The sequence below is a fragment of the Myotis lucifugus genome, unplaced genomic scaffold (genome assembly GCF_000147115.1).
Source record: "Myotis lucifugus unplaced genomic scaffold, Myoluc2.0 scaffold_1, whole genome shotgun sequence".
Taxonomy (NCBI): Eukaryota; Metazoa; Chordata; class Mammalia; order Chiroptera; family Vespertilionidae; genus Myotis; species Myotis lucifugus.
This window is the reverse complement of record NW_005871049.1, coordinates 30,570,263-30,586,545: the sequence shown is the minus strand read 5'-3', so window position 1 is coordinate 30,586,545 and position 16,283 is coordinate 30,570,263. Positions and strand designations below refer to the sequence as shown.

The 16,283-nt window shown below is 35.9% G+C and overlaps 1 protein-coding gene across 1 annotated transcript in view; it reads left to right on the top strand.

The window, feature by feature from the left end:
* Positions 1-6,567: 6,567 nt before the first annotated feature.
* The window catches only part of LOC102417329 (probable ATP-dependent RNA helicase DDX60), a 71,007-nt gene continuing 61,291 nt past the window's right edge, over positions 6,568-16,283 (top strand). Inside the window, exons 1-6 of the mRNA XM_023752988.1 lie at positions 6,568-6,756; positions 7,106-7,447; positions 8,404-8,526; positions 10,708-10,878; positions 12,507-12,665; positions 13,926-14,067. Of these exons, the coding sequence (XP_023608756.1) occupies positions 6,568-6,756; positions 7,106-7,447; positions 8,404-8,526; positions 10,708-10,878; positions 12,507-12,665; positions 13,926-14,067 (1,126 nt within the window). The remainder of the gene's footprint in view (positions 6,757-7,105; positions 7,448-8,403; positions 8,527-10,707; positions 10,879-12,506; positions 12,666-13,925; positions 14,068-16,283) is intronic.

Here is a 16,283-nt window from a genome sequence, read left to right as displayed (position 1 = left end):
CTGGCAGTCGGACATCCCCTGAAGGGTCCCAGATTGGAGAGGTGTTCTTGGCGAGGCTGAGGGACTCCCCTCATGCATTAATTTTATGCACTGAGCCTCTAGTATCAAATAAAAGAGTATTTATATATTAAAGATGCCAAACAATGTTAAAGGGGTATACTGGAATGAAACCATAAATCCATGTACAAATATAAGTATTATTTATCCAGGAAAATTAAAGATTGTATACAAATTAATTGGAGAAGACAACTCAGTAGAAAATAGGCAAAGGTCATCAACAAGCAAATCACAAGAGGGAAACTTAAATGTTAAAAAAAACAGATATATATTCTACAAGATATTCATCCTTGGTAGTAATATAAATTAGAACTCTGAGATGCTATTTCACATTTCTCAGATTAGAAATACTTTAAAGTTTGACAATTTCAATACATTGAATATGAACTTAATACTATCTAGTAAAGTTGCTTACCCTCTAATCTTTACCTCTTAGAGAATTTCTATTGCTTATGCTCCATGAGACATATTAAAATTTTTATTAACCTACAACAACCCAATGAATTCAATTAAAAAATAAAGAAAGGAAAAAATAATGTAAACTATGCTATAATTTGTAAGACAATGGCAAGAAAACAAAACAAATGTCTATCATTATGGAATTTGGCTTCAGAAGGTGATATAATTGTATGGTAGAGTATTATCAGCTGCTAAAATGTGTATCAATGTGGATAGATCTCAAAATCATAAAGTTGAATGAAGAAAACAAGTTGTGGAATGATACCGTTTAACTGAAGGAGACAAAGAAGGATATCATATGTGTTCATACAAAATTATGGCAAAGAAATATCACAATGTCGGTGGCCAACTATGGCAGCAGAATGGGAATACAGCTACATCTTCAATGTTTATTCCCCTTTAATAAATAAATTTGAAGCAAAAGAACAAAATTTTAACATTTATCAATTCCAATGTTTGATACATAGATGTTTGCTATTATTTTTTATACTCTTCTGTATTTTTAAATTATTATCAGTCCTCCCCCTAAAAATGATCAACTGAAATTTAGGGTGGCCCCATCACCAACCACCTTTTATTAACCACCTTGATTAAATTCTCAAGATTTTTGAATTCTTCATCTGAATGATCTAGATATATAAAACCCAAGCAATCGGAATGCCGGAACAACAAGAAAAACCAGAATGACTGGTTGCTTTGACGCGCACTGCAGCCCCGATTGGCCCCCTCACCCCGATTGAGGGTGGGGTGGGCTGGCTGACCATCTGAGCCCCCCCACACCGGTCCCCCGGTTGGCCTGGCCTCAATCAGCCCCAATCAGGGCAGGCCGGCCAGACCCCACCAATGCACGAATTCATGCACTGGGCCTCTAGTGTATGAATAACATTTACCCACAGCAAATGTTAATAATTCACCTAAGCTCAAATTGAAATGCCTTACCTTCTTATTCTTACCTTCTTACAAACTAAAATAAAAATAAGTGAAAGAAATACAGTAGACCAACTTAATGTGTTTTTTAAAATTATTGATACAATTGAGACTAAACTTTAAAATATTCTTCCAAATGAATATTTTCACATGACTCCACCAGTTAGACAGGCTTTTAATAAACAAAACTTAAGACCTAGTAACAGAAAATGTTTCTGCTATCTTACACAAAACTTTAAATCTTGCATCTGTATCTAATCACAATGTTAGCTTGTTGGGTTGCTTCTCTCAGCATAGATATGAAAATAGTAATGATAAAATGGAAGTATGAAATTATAGGTCACAAAACAATGAAGACATTTGGAGACTTCTATGTTAATTGTAACAAATACTAAATAAGTACAATTTTAATGAATATGAATATATACACCCCAGAGTAGCCTTACCATTTGATTAATAAATTATTTGATTAATAAATTCCAAAGTACTTTTTAGGAGTGAGGAGCTACCTATTATTAATATATCTGGACCTGTATATAGGCATGTCTAGGTACCCCACATTTTTAAAATATTCTTTTATAATACCTAACACTCCTCAATTATGCATAAATTCACTTTCTTTGAAAAAGAAGCAATTGTGAGAGCTCAATTAATTAATATCAGTCATAACAATATGAGAGATTACTTATGCTGTAACAAAAATGCCCAAAAATCTACAGTGTTTCAATATGCTTGCTTCTTTTTTCCTGAGACCTCACATTCTAAATAGATGAATGTTCGTTTTCTTTCCAAGTGCTAATTTCTTAATAGAATGCATTTAACAAGGACATGGGATATTACAAAGAAATTTGCAAGAGTAATTTATTTCAAAGAATTAAATCAAATTTTCTCCCCTCCCCTCCCCCAGTATACAGAAGAGTAGAAAAATACAGGATTTGCCATTTTATTATCTATGTTTAATGAGAAAACTTTTGAAGGTAGACACTGTATCTATATCTATATATCTGTTTAAAGACATCTTTCTATATATTTATATGAATTAATTTTGAAAGTGCTAAATTTTCAGTTTTTTGGACATTCTTGTCTTGGTGGACTTGTATTTATGTTTATCATTAAAATTCATTTGCGACTAGGAATTTACTATTTTGTGTTTATGAGAAATCAAATTTTAAAACTGTAAGATTGGCTTACCTTGTCCATATTTATTCTTTATAGTAAGTAATATAGGCATATTCTCATTTTTAACATAATCTGTTTCTCTTTTGACATGTAACAGAATATTTCGCCCATGCTTATGCAGTATTGTATAAAATATAAGTATACTCAGACTTAGCAACAGAAGGAATTATCAATTAAAATTATGTTAAAATTGAGTATTAAACTTGTTACTTATTTTAAAGGATTAACTGAATGTAAACAAATTCTGAGGGCCCTCTCATTGATGATTTGGAAAACTCTGTCAAAATCTAAGTAAGTACAGCACAAATCCTTCAAAGTAATATATCATTAGAAATAATTCATTTCCTCTGTGTGGCATATTTTTTTATTTCTTCGTGCTAAGAATCATTTTGGGTAAATTGCAAGTGGGGAAAGAGATTGATATTTCTGAAAATAGGTAAATATTTTCTTTTCTTGGGAAGGATTCCACTATATCACTTTTATTCAGTAGCAAGGAATAATATACTGAAAACTTGAAAGGGTATAAGTGGAGGAAAGATTCATTTTTTAAATCTTACACAAGACTAAAGTAGCAATTTAATTGGCATCATATTACATGTCAAAATCTTTGAAAGTTTCATAAAATTGAAATTTCGTGTGTTTTAACTGATATCAAAACATTATTTAATAGCAACAAGGACAAATACAGCAAACTAATGCATCATTGAATTCCCTCAACAGCCATTTTTATGTGCTCATTAATATGCTAGACTCTAGGGATGAAGAAAATAGAATTTCTTGTTATAGATGATTTATTTAATCTTATCTTATATCACTTACCTCCACATTCCAATTTTCTAAAATAATTTAGAATAGATATGCTGTAATGCCTATTGAATGCAATTATAAAACACAAACACAAAATATCATTTATGATATGAATATTTTAAGCATATATTATGACATAAGAATACTTAGTTCTATAAATTGTATAAATATTTATTTCATGAATCCTCATAGCAACTACATGAAATTTTAACTGCTTTTAATTCCCACTTAAGTTTAGAAACTGTAGCACAGAATAGAGAAGCAAGTAATCTAAAGTCCCAGAGCTGGTCCTTTTTTTAATGGGGTTGTTCATTTTCCTGGTGTTGAGTTGTATAAGTTCTTTATATAGTTTGGAAATTAACCCCTTATCAGATGTATCACTGGCAAATATGTTCTCCCATTCAGTGGGTTCCCTTTTCACTTTGTTGATATTTTCTTTTGCTGTGCAAAAGCTTTTCAGTTTGATGTAGTCCCGTCAATAAATCAACAAATAACAAGTGCTGGCAAGGATGTAGAAAAAAGGGAACCCTTGTGCACTGTTGGTGGGAATGCAGACAGGTGCAGTCACTGTGGAAAACAGCATAGAGTTTCCTCAAAAAATTATAACTGCATCTACTTACTGATCTAGCAATCCCACTTCTGGGAATATGTATATCCGAAGAAACTCAAAACACTAATTGAAAGAATATATGCACCCCTGTGTTCATTGCAGCATTATTTACAATAGGCAAGATCTGGAAACAGCCCAGTGTCCACCAGTAGATGAGTGGATAAAAAAGCTATTCTATTTACACAATAGAATGCTACTTGGCCATAAAAGTAAGCATACAAACAAATAAATGGAATCTTCTTTTTTTGTTGTTAATCCTCACCCGAGGGTATTTTTCCATTGATTTTTAGAGAGAAGGAGAGACACCAAGAGAGAAACATCGATGTGAGAGAGACACATTGATTGGTTGCCTCTGGCATGCACCCCCACCAGGGTATGCACCCCAATCAGGGCCAGGGATCGAGTCCGTAGTGTAGGTACATGCCCTTGACCGGGATCAAATCCAGGAGCCTTCAGTCCACATGCCCAGGCTCTATCCACTGAGCCAAACCAAGGCAGAAAGTTACCTTTTGTGACAACATGGATAGTCGTGGAGATTATTATGCTAAGTGAAATAAGCCAGAGAAAGGGAAATACCATATGATCTCACTTATATGTGGAATATAATGAACAAAATAATCTGACAAACAAAATTAAAACAGAGGCATGGATACATGGAACAGACTGACAGCTGTCAGAGGGGAATAGAGTTAGGGGGGGCTAGATGAAAGAAGGTGAAGATTTTTAAAAATATATATATTTTATTGATTTTTCACAGAGAGGAAAGGAAGGGGATAGAGAGTTAGAAACATCGATGAGAGAGAAACATCGATCAGCTGCCTCTTGCATACCCCCGACTGGGGATGTGCCTGCAACCAAGGTACATGCCCTTGGCCGGAATCGAACCTGGGACCCTTCAGCTTGTAGGGCGATGCTCTATCCACTGAGCCAAACTGGTCAGGGCGAAGGTGAAGGATTTAAGCAAAAAAAAATATAGATACACACACACACATTATATAACACGTAGACACAGACAACAGTGTGGTGATGGCCAGAGGGAAAGGGAGTGGGGGTAGGTGGTGGTGAGCAAACAGGGAAGGGGGAGGGAGAGTAGAGACTGAAAGAGACTTTTCTTGTGGTGATGGGCATATGATGCAGTGTGCAGATGATGTTTTGGTGAATTGTACACTTGAAACCTGAAAGGTTTTGTAAACCAATGTCACCCCAATAAATTTAATTAAAAAATAAACATATTAGAAGATAAAAATAAATAAATAAACAAACTCCCAGAACATGTATGTAGCAGAGCCAGGATTCTAATCTCAGCAGTCTGACGGCAGAGAATGCAGTCTGATATATTACTTTATGTGTCAAAATGTGCAAAGAATAAATTCTGAAAAAAATGCACAGCAGAATTCAAGTTTCTGCAGTTTTAATTTTTTTTAGTAGCATGTAGTAGCTTCACACATCTTAGCCACAAACTGAAGAAACAAAAACCAAAAGAAAAAAAATTAAAATTAGGAGAAGGTAGTTCATGTTTTGTACAACACCAGGTGTTGAAAATTATGTAGATGAATTGAATTTCTGACACCTGTTAATGTAGGTGTAACTCTATATGATTGCTTTAGAAAATAATTTGCTATTGCCTTATGGTGTACAAATTAGTAATTACACTTTTATAAATAGACCTTAGAGTTTCACCTGTGCATTAGGAAACAGACACAAGAATGATCATTGCAGCACAGTTTGTAACAGCAACAAATGGAAGAAAAAATGCTCATTGAAAGGAGAAGGATAAAGATAAATATTGATGTAGATATATAAATGCTATTATACAGCAGTAAAGTTATTTAAATATAGCTTCCTGTAACCATATACTAGAATTTTAATAGTAATTGGTAATTAAGTTTAAAAATTCCATAAAAGTCGGATAAGACATTGTTCTTTTAATAAAGATCCTAAACAAGGCATACATATACTGTCATAAAAACATTTAAAAAGTGAGAAAGAGTATGATGAAAAATAAATTCAAGGCAGTGGTTGCCTCTGAGGGAGAGTTTGGGAGGTAAGTTTTGACAACATCTCATAGGGTAGATATAAGTTATAGAAAATATTTGGAGTGGATGAAGAGTTTACAGCTCTTCATTATATGTTAATTTAAAATGCACAATGAGATAGTCCCATACATATAATTGACCAAAGATTATGACTGCTTTAATTTTTCACACTGGAAGTACAAAAACAGTAAGTATAAGTTTAAAATAGAGAGGCACTTTTTTGCATAAATTTATGCTTACACCAATGAATTTCAGTTTCACTAGAGAATCAGTCATACCTTTAACTAAGGGCTTATTTATGATTGCAGAATAATAGGAACGCCCTGGAAAATTGTTACTTAAATATAATAGAACTGTGTGGTTAGTTTTTCTTTAAGATTCTTGCTTAAACGAGAAGAAAATTTGTGAAACCAATTGAACTGTGGGATTTTTGTCTCAAGCTACTATTATCTTTATAATCTTTGCATTATGTGTTTTATATTTTTATTCAGAATGGTGAGCTTACTTAAAGACTTTGTTGAGTCTGAATTTTTTTTGATTGATGGAGATTCATTACTCATCGCTTGTTTTCTTAATGTGAACTTCAAGAAAGGACAAACTCTTCACTTCTTTTATATTGTAGAACAATTTCTGCATGATTTCATCCAAAAGGAAGCCAAATTTGTATTAGTTTTTTTTAAGGTAACAAACAGATTTAATTTTCTATTCTCATTTTATAGAGGCTAAGAAAAAATATTTATTTTTAAGTGTTATCAGTCATTACTTACTCTTTTATATATTTTGCTTATTCAGATTGTAATTAAAGTCTATACTAATAGGAATAATACCAAGTATTATTGAAAGAGAAATAGCTAATGAGTCTTTATCTGACAGTTCTACAGTATTCAGAAAAATTAAGTTAATAACCTCGAATTTTTAACTCTTTGTATTATGTTAATACAACAATTTATATGCAATGCTAATATTTAGAAAAATAACTAGATATTCTATTTTTATCTCTAAAATTAACATTGATTTCCTTTATCTACAGGATGCAGAAAATCTGTATTATAATTACCCTGAAATTCTGGCCCTTCGTACCATATTGATATATCATTTAGAATACAACACTGATGTCACTATTCATACAGAATTTTCCAACTGTCTGACACCAGAATGGGAGATATTTCTTAAAGAATGTTATCCATATTTCCTCATTGTCTCAGATACGGGAATATCAACTCATCAAACAGATTTTTTAAACATTTTGATCATGCATGCTCTTCAGAAGAAAATCAATATTGTACAGATTTTGGGAATAGAGTCCGATGTCCTTAGAATTTATGGATACTGTGCCTCAAGTCTCTATATGCACAAACAGTTTTTTGAAAAGGTAAGTTACATTAAATTACCCAGAATAAATGAGCAACATAAATGTGGAAAAATTAACCAGAGAACCAATAGCCGTAAGTGTTTATTCAAAAATTCTGGGCATAAGAACACTCTGAAGGAATATTCTAACATGGGAAAAGAGAGCAGAATTTAAGTTAGCTTACGTTCTTGCTTATTAAGCTTTTGGGCAATTTTGAGAAGTGGGGAGGAAAAGTATGGGCTAAGGTCAAGTACAATAGGCACTGCAGAGGAACAGTTCAGAGGCCAAGGACATGTGAGGACACAGTGGGAAATCCCCAGTCAGTGCCTTGTACATAAATTACATGTATCTGTACATACATATGTACACATTCACATCACATACACATTCATTTATACACTCCTATATATTAAATTTGCATACATTTGTGTATATATTTCACACATAAGTGTATATATGCATACATATATTATCTGGGATGATTAGTCTGTATTATCACTTTTAAAATTAAGATAGCTAGTAGAGAAAATATTTCATCATTTTATTTGTCTTTTTTGCAATTATTTTGAGTAGTTGTATCTATTAAAAAATAGCTGTGAATAAATACTAAGCCAGGCTTGACAATATTATTTAAAATTTTCTTTCTTTTTTTGTAAATAGATAACATATCAGTGTGGGGCAATATAGAGCAATTATAGTACTACTAAAGCCAGTACTTTCTTAGTTTTATTAGGCTGGTTTTTTTAGAATTACAAGCATGTTAATTTCTCTTCTTATATTCACTCTAGTAACCTCAACAGTGAGTATTTCAAACAAAAGGAGTAGAAGTCTATTTTAGCTTGAATTAATGGATTTTTTTTATCTGTAGTAAAATAATAATAAACATTATTTTCCACCTTGTGTTTACTTTAACTAGAGGTTTGCAATAGATATTTTTATTTGAACCAGACCACTTACTTATGTGTTTTGTTTTTTAGCATGAGATACAACTGCAACATGCCTTACATGCCTACATAATAGAGCATTACCAAAGGTCACAGGAGAGAGAAATATTTCTCTATGGTCATTTGAAACTAAACTTGGGAGAAATGCAGAAAGAGGTAACAACACATTTATTTGGAAACTGAAATCAGCACATAGGCAATGTATTTTTAATGGTTTATTGCTTCTAGAAGACAGACATTTTTTAAAATCAACATTCATGTCCTTGCTGATTATATAGACTTTCTTCTTCAAGCTGCATAGCACTGAGGCAAAGGGAGTCTTGCTAAACTTAATGATTACAAAACCCTAGAGATGTTCTACCCCAAAACATTATGTAAAACATACAGTAAATTTGGAGGAAAAAAGCTTGTGTGATAATTTTAAGATCTCAAACTTTTATTTTTTAATATATGGGTGACTACTGTGTAAATGTATACCTGAAAGCTAGGACATTTTTAGTTTTCTGAAAAGGAAAGCTATGTAGCTAGTATGGAAGTTAAGCCATTGATACTTGAGTAATCTCTCATGAGGAACCTAAGTCAGTGTTTATTTTATCCTTTTGATTATTCCAACCTCACTCTCTGATATTTCCCTTCCACAGTCTTCTTTTTGAAAGACTAGGTGTGTTGTCTTAGTTTCTCTCATAGACAGCAGCCTATTAAACATCTCCTCATGGATTTCTTGTTGTTGTTAATCCTCACCTGAGAATATTTTTTCCATTCAGTTTTAGAGAAAGTAGAAGGGAGGGAGCGGGGTGGGGAGAGAGAGAGAGAGAGACAGAGAGAGAGAGAGAGAGAAAGAGAAAATAGAGGAAGAGAGTAAAACATCAATGTGAGAGAGACACATCAATTGGTTGCCTCCTGCACACACCCTGACCTGGACCAGGGATTGAACCTGCAACCCAGGTACGTGCCCTTGACCAGAGGGTGCATGTGCCAACACTCTAACCATTGAGCTATGCTGGTTATCACATGGATTTTTAATAGGCATCACAAAATTAACATGGCTAAGTTTAAGACCTTGAGTTCAAACCCATTCCATTGAAATTTCCACATATCAGTTAATGTTATCTCTATGTTTATAGTTGTTCAGTATATAAACCTAGGAGGTATTTTTGACTTCACTCTTTCCCTCATACCCCCACCCAATCCACTAGTAAATCCTGTCACTGTGCATCCCGAACCTGGCAAATTGTCACCATTTCTATCACTATGACATTAGAGATTCTATCAAATCTTTCTTGTATGAAAAAATGCAGTAGACTAAGACACATCAATGTACTTGTATTTCTGTTTCTGCTTTTGATCTACTATGATTTACTTTCTACGCAGTAATCAGAGTGATCTTTTAAAAGTGTAAATTTAATATCATGGCACTACTCTGTTCAAAACTCAAAAGGCCATGTTATCAATCTTAAAATTCCTGCACACCTTACATAGGATGTAGACACTAGACTTTTTAAAATTTTTTTAAAAAGATTTCAAAGAGTAAGGAAGAAGGAGAGAGAGATAGAAACATCAATGATGAGAGAGAAGTATTGATTGGCTGCCTCCTGCATGCCCCACACTGGGGATCGAGCCCACAATCCGGACATGTGCCCTGGCCAGGCATCGAACCATGACCTTCTGGTTCATAGGTTGATGCTCAACCACTGAGCCACGCTGGCTGGGCTAGACAAACATTTTTAAATGAATGAAATTAATACCCAGCCATTGATAGAGAAAAACTATTGTAAGTCTGCATCCTGTTCTTGTCTAGTTACTTTGTGAACTTTTCAATTTCTTGCTCCTTTCCAACTTTCTCCAAAGCATGAAGGTTGTAGTGATAATACTTTCAGGAACAGTGGTCTATAATTATCAATTTATGAGAACATAGCTTTGAACATCAGGCAAATACATCATTTTTGTGTCAGTTGCCTCAATGGCCACTGAAAACTGTCTGAACTGGCAACATTGAAGAATTTACAAGTTAATCATTCATGGACTTGCAAACTGGGTATGGTCTATCCGGGTTTGTTAGAGTGTATACAGATCAGGAGGAGAAATAGTTATTAAAATATACTTAGAACCTAGCTAGATACACTCATTATCATTTCTCATTAAACATTTTCCCAATTGTTCTATTCTTCCTTAGGCATTTCTTTTATGTTTTCCTTAATTATTTGAAAGATTAAAGTTCAGTAGTAATATTATTAGTGGGAAGAATTAAACTTCTTTTTCTAGGGTTAAATATTACCTGAGCTTTGAACCTTGTCCCTTGTAATCACTAGGTCTTTAAAAAAATTTTTTTTATTGCAGATACATCAGACCTTGTCCTTGCTTCTCAATCTGTGGCCTGAAGGAGCTGATGTAAGAAGTGTTGTCTGCTCTATTTCATGTGCTGTGACACTAAAACACTATAAAAAAATTTTACATGATGCCCAAGACTACGAAAACCTAAACATATGCACAGAAAATCATAACACACAGGTGGGATTCTTTCAAAATTAATTTAATTATTCAATGTTTTCTTTAAAAAAAAATCTTTTTTGTTGAAAGTATTACACATGTCCCTCCCCCCCCCCACCACCATTGACCTCTTCTAGCCCATCCCACACCCTTCCCCAGGCCTTCACCACCCTATTGTCTGTGTCCAGAGGTTATGCATATCTGCATACAAGTTCTTTGGTTGATCTGTTCCCACCCCTATTCCACCCTTCCATCTGAGATGTGGCAATGCTTATGAGCAGTAGCTATAGGAATAAACAGAAAATATGTGTTTGTCACGTGTTTGTTGAATAAACAGTGATAAATATATTGATCACATTCTTATGATGGCACTCTGGGCTCTTTACAGACAAGTTAGGATAATTTTCTTTTTCTGAAATGAGCGTGTCACCTCTTTCTTTCCTGACCAATGGACAAATATTGATTTCATTCTTGTTCTCCTGATCATTACTGCTCCAGTTTCAAGACATGGGTGGTGACATCCCACAAGAAATTTAGCATCTGTTGAATCTGGATAACTAACCATCTACCCTGGTGCACAGAACCCATGTTTTCTGTTAAGAATACCAACAAGTATGCTGTACACATGAAGCTAATCCTATATAATAAAAGGCTAATATGCAAATCAACCAAACGGTGGAATGAGTGGTCACTGTGATACGCACTGACCACCAGGGGGCAGACATTCAATGCAGGAGCTGCCCCCTGGTGGTCAGTGCACTCCCACAGGGGGAGTGCCGCTCAGCCAGAAGCCAGGCTCTTGGCTGGGGAGCACAGTGGCGGTGGTGGGAGCCTCTCCTGCCTCTGTGGCAGTGCTAAGGATGTCCAACTGCTAGCTTAGGTGGGCCTAAACTGACGGTCGGACATCCCCCGAGGGCTCCCGAACTGCAAGAGGGCGCAGGCTGGGCTGAGGACCCCCACCCCCAAGTTCATCAATTGCATGCACCAGGCCTCTAGTATAAAATAATATTGAATGTTAACTGCAATTGAAAAATAAAAAAAAAAAGCATAACAATAATAATAGTAATGTTGGTTAATAATAGAAGCTAACTTTTACTAAATCTTTATTATGTGCCAATGCCAGGTACCTTATATACAGTATCATTAAATCATTACAGTCATTCTACTTAATAGATGAATAAGAGTCAAACGGCTAATTGGTGGCAAAGCTAGGCTACCAACCAAAGTTTATCTGTTTGTTTGTTTGTTTCCTGCTAGACTACACTGCCTTAGTACACATAGGAACAGGTGTGACAGTAAGAAGCTTTATGACACTTCTTGTATTTCTACTTTGAGGTTGTAAACACATACTAGCCATGCCTCCATGAAGGTGATCATCCTCCACCATATTAAAAAATGAAAGTATTAGATGCTCTAAATACTGGGCCTCTGTTTATTTGGAAAAGTCTTCACTTCTAAGCAAAATAATTAGTTATGCTGTTTAGAAAAAAATTATACGCTTGTTAAAAATTTTCTTAAAACAAAATAATTGAATAGGAGTACATCTATCATGTAGGGACATTATGAGTAAGATGCTCTAAAATACGGTTCTTGCGTGCCTGAATGTTTACATTGCCTGTGTTTGATATTTTTAAATGCATGTTTTTTAGGACTTGAAGAAACCCCTAACACTAAAGGAAGCAGCAGATCTTTGCAGAATGCACTGTCTCAGTGTGATTTTCCTTCAGCGTTTACCCCTGCTTCAAAGAGCTAAGAGTAGAATTATTACTTATACTTGGGACAGAACACTTGTACCATTTCTAAAGATGGTATGTGAACTACATGGAATATCATAAATATAAATTCAATAAGGCAAACATTAGAAGGCAGAATAATCTGATTTTTTCTAACATTGCTTTTATTTCTGCACACATCTAAAAATTGCTGCCACCAAACAATGCTTGTTTCTAGGAAAAATAGTTCTGTCATATATAAAAGTACTCAATGAGAATAAGTACTGCAACTCCATATAAAATGCACCATACTTTGAAGAATTCCAAATACTTAACTAGTATACAGTTTCTTTGAAGAAATAACCATCTCTACCATATATATATATATATATATATATATATATAGAGAGAGAGAGAGAGAGAGAGAGAGAGAGAGAGAGAGAAAGAGAGAGAGAGAGAGAGAGAGAGAGAGAGAGAGAGAGAGAGAGAGAGAGTGTCAGGTATTGCATGTTTTAAAAATTCTGGTGGTGCACTGGTTGAAAATTGCTGGTAGAGTGTATTGCAGTTTTATTTTGGATTAACACTTTAGGTCAAGAAAACAGTTGCATTTTGGAGCAAACTTTAAGCAGAGAAAATATTATATAACCTATTTTATTATACTTAAGCCTGCTAAGTAAAAATGATTCCCATTAGCTTTAGTATAGTCTGAGATAAAAGAATGATAAGGTACAGAAAGCTAAAACAGTCCCTTTGTGAGATATTGGGAAACCTATGTCATACAATAAATTAAAGTGCAGTTGTATGGCTGTTAAACTGCACTGTTGATTACATTACCGAGTCATTGTCAGCACAATGGGATTATGTATACAGGTGACATTTTCATTGCATATTTAAGAAATCCCATCTGATATGTCATTGTATTTTATTTAGGCCCTAACTCATTAAATGATGCCATAAGCAACTTTTAATTGAAACTATAGAAATAATAATGAAGTACCCACTACTTTTCTGTAATGACTGTTATTTTGAGTCAATGAAGGCATATTTATTGTGACAAATTCAAAGTATCATTTCATTTCAGAGCTGCAAGGTATGTTGGAAGGTATCTAGATTAACCATACTATCTTACAGTTATAAAAAAATGAAGCATAAATTAAGTAAGTCATTTGTATATAGTTGTAGATGTTGTCAATGCCAGGGCAGTCGCATTGTGTTTTCATATGTAGTCTAGTTCCTTTTTCTTGGGGTAAGGCACAGTTCATGACTTCCTTCTTGAGGAAAGTTTAAGGAAGTCATGAACATTCTGGGAAGATTTTATATCATTAGGACATGTCTCTTTCTCTTCTTTTTTTCCAGCTAAAAAGATGTCAATTTTTCATCTTAAAACATTTAAAAGCAAGGAATAATTGGAATGTGAATTTCACTGGCCTACCTGACTTAACTGATAATAGTTTGTGGAAAAATATTGCTTATTATTATGAAATTGAACATAATAGAGGTATATTTTATTTTTAAATTTTTATCTGTACTATAGAATAATTTTTTATGTATATTTTCTATTGTTGATAGTATTACAGATGTCTCCTGTAGAGATATATTTTAAAGAATTGTGTAGTTAAGTATTTTATTTTTTAGTGGGTGGGTGAGAATTGTATCTAACAAGCAATGGCAATGGACTATTCATTGATTAACTACAATTGGATAGGAAGCTTTCTTTGCAAATATTTTCTATTGAAAGTTTTTATTTCCACATGAGGTAAATGGTTCCATTGTGCACTTTGTAAGAAATTTTTTCCCCTCAAAATTACATATGAGACAATATCAGCTAGTGGGGTGGGTAGTTTAAATAGGACTATGGGAGCTACTCTTAGAGCTGTACAATAAATGTTATCACTTATTGTATATCTTTCATATATTGGATAATTTGTATATCTTATACAATGTGACACCATAGCTTTGCTGCTGATTGTTTTGGACAAGATGTGTCAGGTTGGAATATTATGTGAAGAAATGAAGATGTACAGTTCAGAAGGCCTTCCTCACTACTTCCAGCATGACCTACAGAACACCTGATATTGATTCCTGACTCCTTCACCCATCACATTGGAGCCACGGGCTGGCTTCTCATTGGCCCATCTCGTTTTGTTAAGAGTGATAGAAAAATACAGCAACACCAATAACAGTTCAAAGATATATACATACATATATATATATATATATATATATATATATATATAGCTTGTGTCCGTTACGACCAGAACGACCAAATGACCGGTCACTATGTGGTGCTACCATAGAAACTGACCAATCAGAACCTAATCTGGATGAACTGCGAAGGCAATTCCTTCATGGAGCGTGCACTGTAAGAAGGTTAAGTAAGGGATGCGAATTCAAAATTGCCACCAGCACAGACCTGAGGTGCCACTTCTCAGAGTGGCCAGGGATACACCTGGTAGCGGACTGGGAACATGACTGAAGGGCTGGCACCTATGTGAAGGTGGGCCATTCTGGATTTCCCATAGGAGCCAATGGCTGCCTAGGAGGTGGAGCTTTTGATACTGACTGGCATAGAAACCGACCAATCAGAACCTAATCTGGGTGAACTGCAAAGGCAGAACCTAAGGTGAGGGCTGAGAAGGGGTTTTAAGGGCAACAGCTATTTATTGTAAGGTGTAAGAAAGTGGCTCAATTTTTTAATAACCAGTTTGGCAGTGTAGTGCATATGGCTGGCTATCAGTCCAGATATAGGGTTATGTATTTTTGTCTGCCAAGAGCATCTCCTCCTGCTGAAAAAGGCTTCCCCCATTTAAGCAATCCTATCCTAGATAATCTATACTAATAAAAGAGTAATATGCTAATTGGACCAGGTTGACTGGCCATCTTCCGGACGTCCGACTTCCTTCTGGACAAAGCCATGGTGGTGGGGGCTGAGGCAGAGGCAGTTAAGGTCAATCAGGCCATGGGGGGACAGTTAGAAGCGAGATCAGGATGGCAGGGGGTTAGGGGTGATCAGGCCAGCAGGGGAGGGCCATTAGGGTGATCAGGCAGGCAGGGGAGCAATTAGGGGCATTAGGCAGGCAGGCAGGTGAGTGATTAGGAGTCAGTGATCCTGGATTGCAAGAGGGATGTCTGACTTCTTTGGTTGGGCCTAAACTGGTAGTCGGACATCTGGTTTGGAGAGGGTAAAGGCCAAGCTGAGGGGACCCCCCCCCCCCGCCATGGGCCTCTAATATATATATATACTAGAGGCCCGGTGCACAAAAATTTGTGCACTTGGGGGGCGGGGGGTCCCCCAGCCCGGCCTGTGCCCTCTCGCAGTCTGGGACTCCTCGGGAGATAATGACCTGCTGGCTTAGGCCTGCTCCCAGGTGGCAGAGGGCAGGCCCAATCCCTAAGTGCAGCCCCTGGTCAGGCTCAGAGCAGGGCCGATTGGGGAGTTGGGGCGCCGCCTCGTCATGCACAGAGCAGGGCGGATCGGGAGGTTGTGATGCCACCCTCAGTCACGCTCAGGGTAGGGCCGATTGGGGGGTTGGGGCACCGCCCCCTGTCACACTCAAGGCAGGGTCGATGGGGAGGTTGCGGCGCCACCCCCTGTCATGCACAGAGCAGGGCAGATAGGGAGGGTGTGGCCCCTCCCCTGTCACACACAGAGCCGCAGGGCGATCAGGGGTGGGCGTCGCATCCTGTCACACACAGAGCACAGGCGATCAGGGG